Source organism: Seriola lalandi, unplaced genomic scaffold (genome assembly GCF_002814215.2).
Source record: "Seriola lalandi dorsalis isolate HSWRI2012SDOR001 ecotype SW California unplaced genomic scaffold, Sedor1 jcf7180001970899, whole genome shotgun sequence".
In the NCBI taxonomy this organism is placed as follows: domain Eukaryota; kingdom Metazoa; phylum Chordata; class Actinopteri; order Carangiformes; family Carangidae; genus Seriola; species Seriola lalandi.
The window spans coordinates 1-542 of record NW_019441567.1 but is presented as its reverse complement, the minus strand read 5'-3'; the positions used below and the strand labels follow the sequence as shown (position 1 = coordinate 542).

The window sequence follows — 542 nt, the reverse complement described above, 5'->3', positions numbered from 1 at the left end:
TGAAGCTCAACAGAAAACCAGCAGCAGCAGCTCAGAGCAACAAGTTTCCAAACCAGGAGAAGTTCCCTGTGACGTCTGCACTGGAACCAAACTGAAGGCCCTGAAGTCCTGCCTGGTGTGTCTGACCTCCTACTGTGAGACTCACCTGGAGCCTCACCTGACAGTGTCAGCCCTGAAAAGACATCAGCTGATCGACCCTGTGGAGAACCTGGAACACAGGATGTGTACGAAGCACGATAAACCTCTGGAGCTGTTCTGTCAGACCGACCAGACATGTGTCTGCATGCTCTGCTCTGTTTTAGACCACAAGACACACGAGTTTGTTCCTCTGAAAGAAGAATATGAAGGAAAGAAGGCAGAGCTGGAGAAGACAGAGGCTGAAATTCAGCAAATGATCCAGAAGAGACGACTGAAGATTCAGGAGATCAAACACTCAGTCAAGATCAGTAAAGATGATGCAGACAGAGAGAAAGCAGAAGGTGTTCAGGTCTTCACTGCTCTGAAGGAGTCTGTTGACAGAGGCCTGAACCAGCTCATAAAGG

At 49.1% G+C, this 542-nt stretch overlaps 1 protein-coding gene across 1 annotated transcript; it reads left to right on the top strand.

Annotated features, from left to right (window-relative positions):
- Positions 1-4: 4 nt before the first annotated feature.
- LOC147820307 (tripartite motif-containing protein 29-like) lies at positions 5-539 on the top strand (the record flags this gene model as incomplete). Its single annotated transcript, XM_087172408.1, has 1 exon — positions 5-539. A coding segment is annotated over one exon (535 nt), but the record flags the coding sequence as incomplete, so codon positions are not given.
- Positions 540-542: the final 3 nt, after the last annotated feature.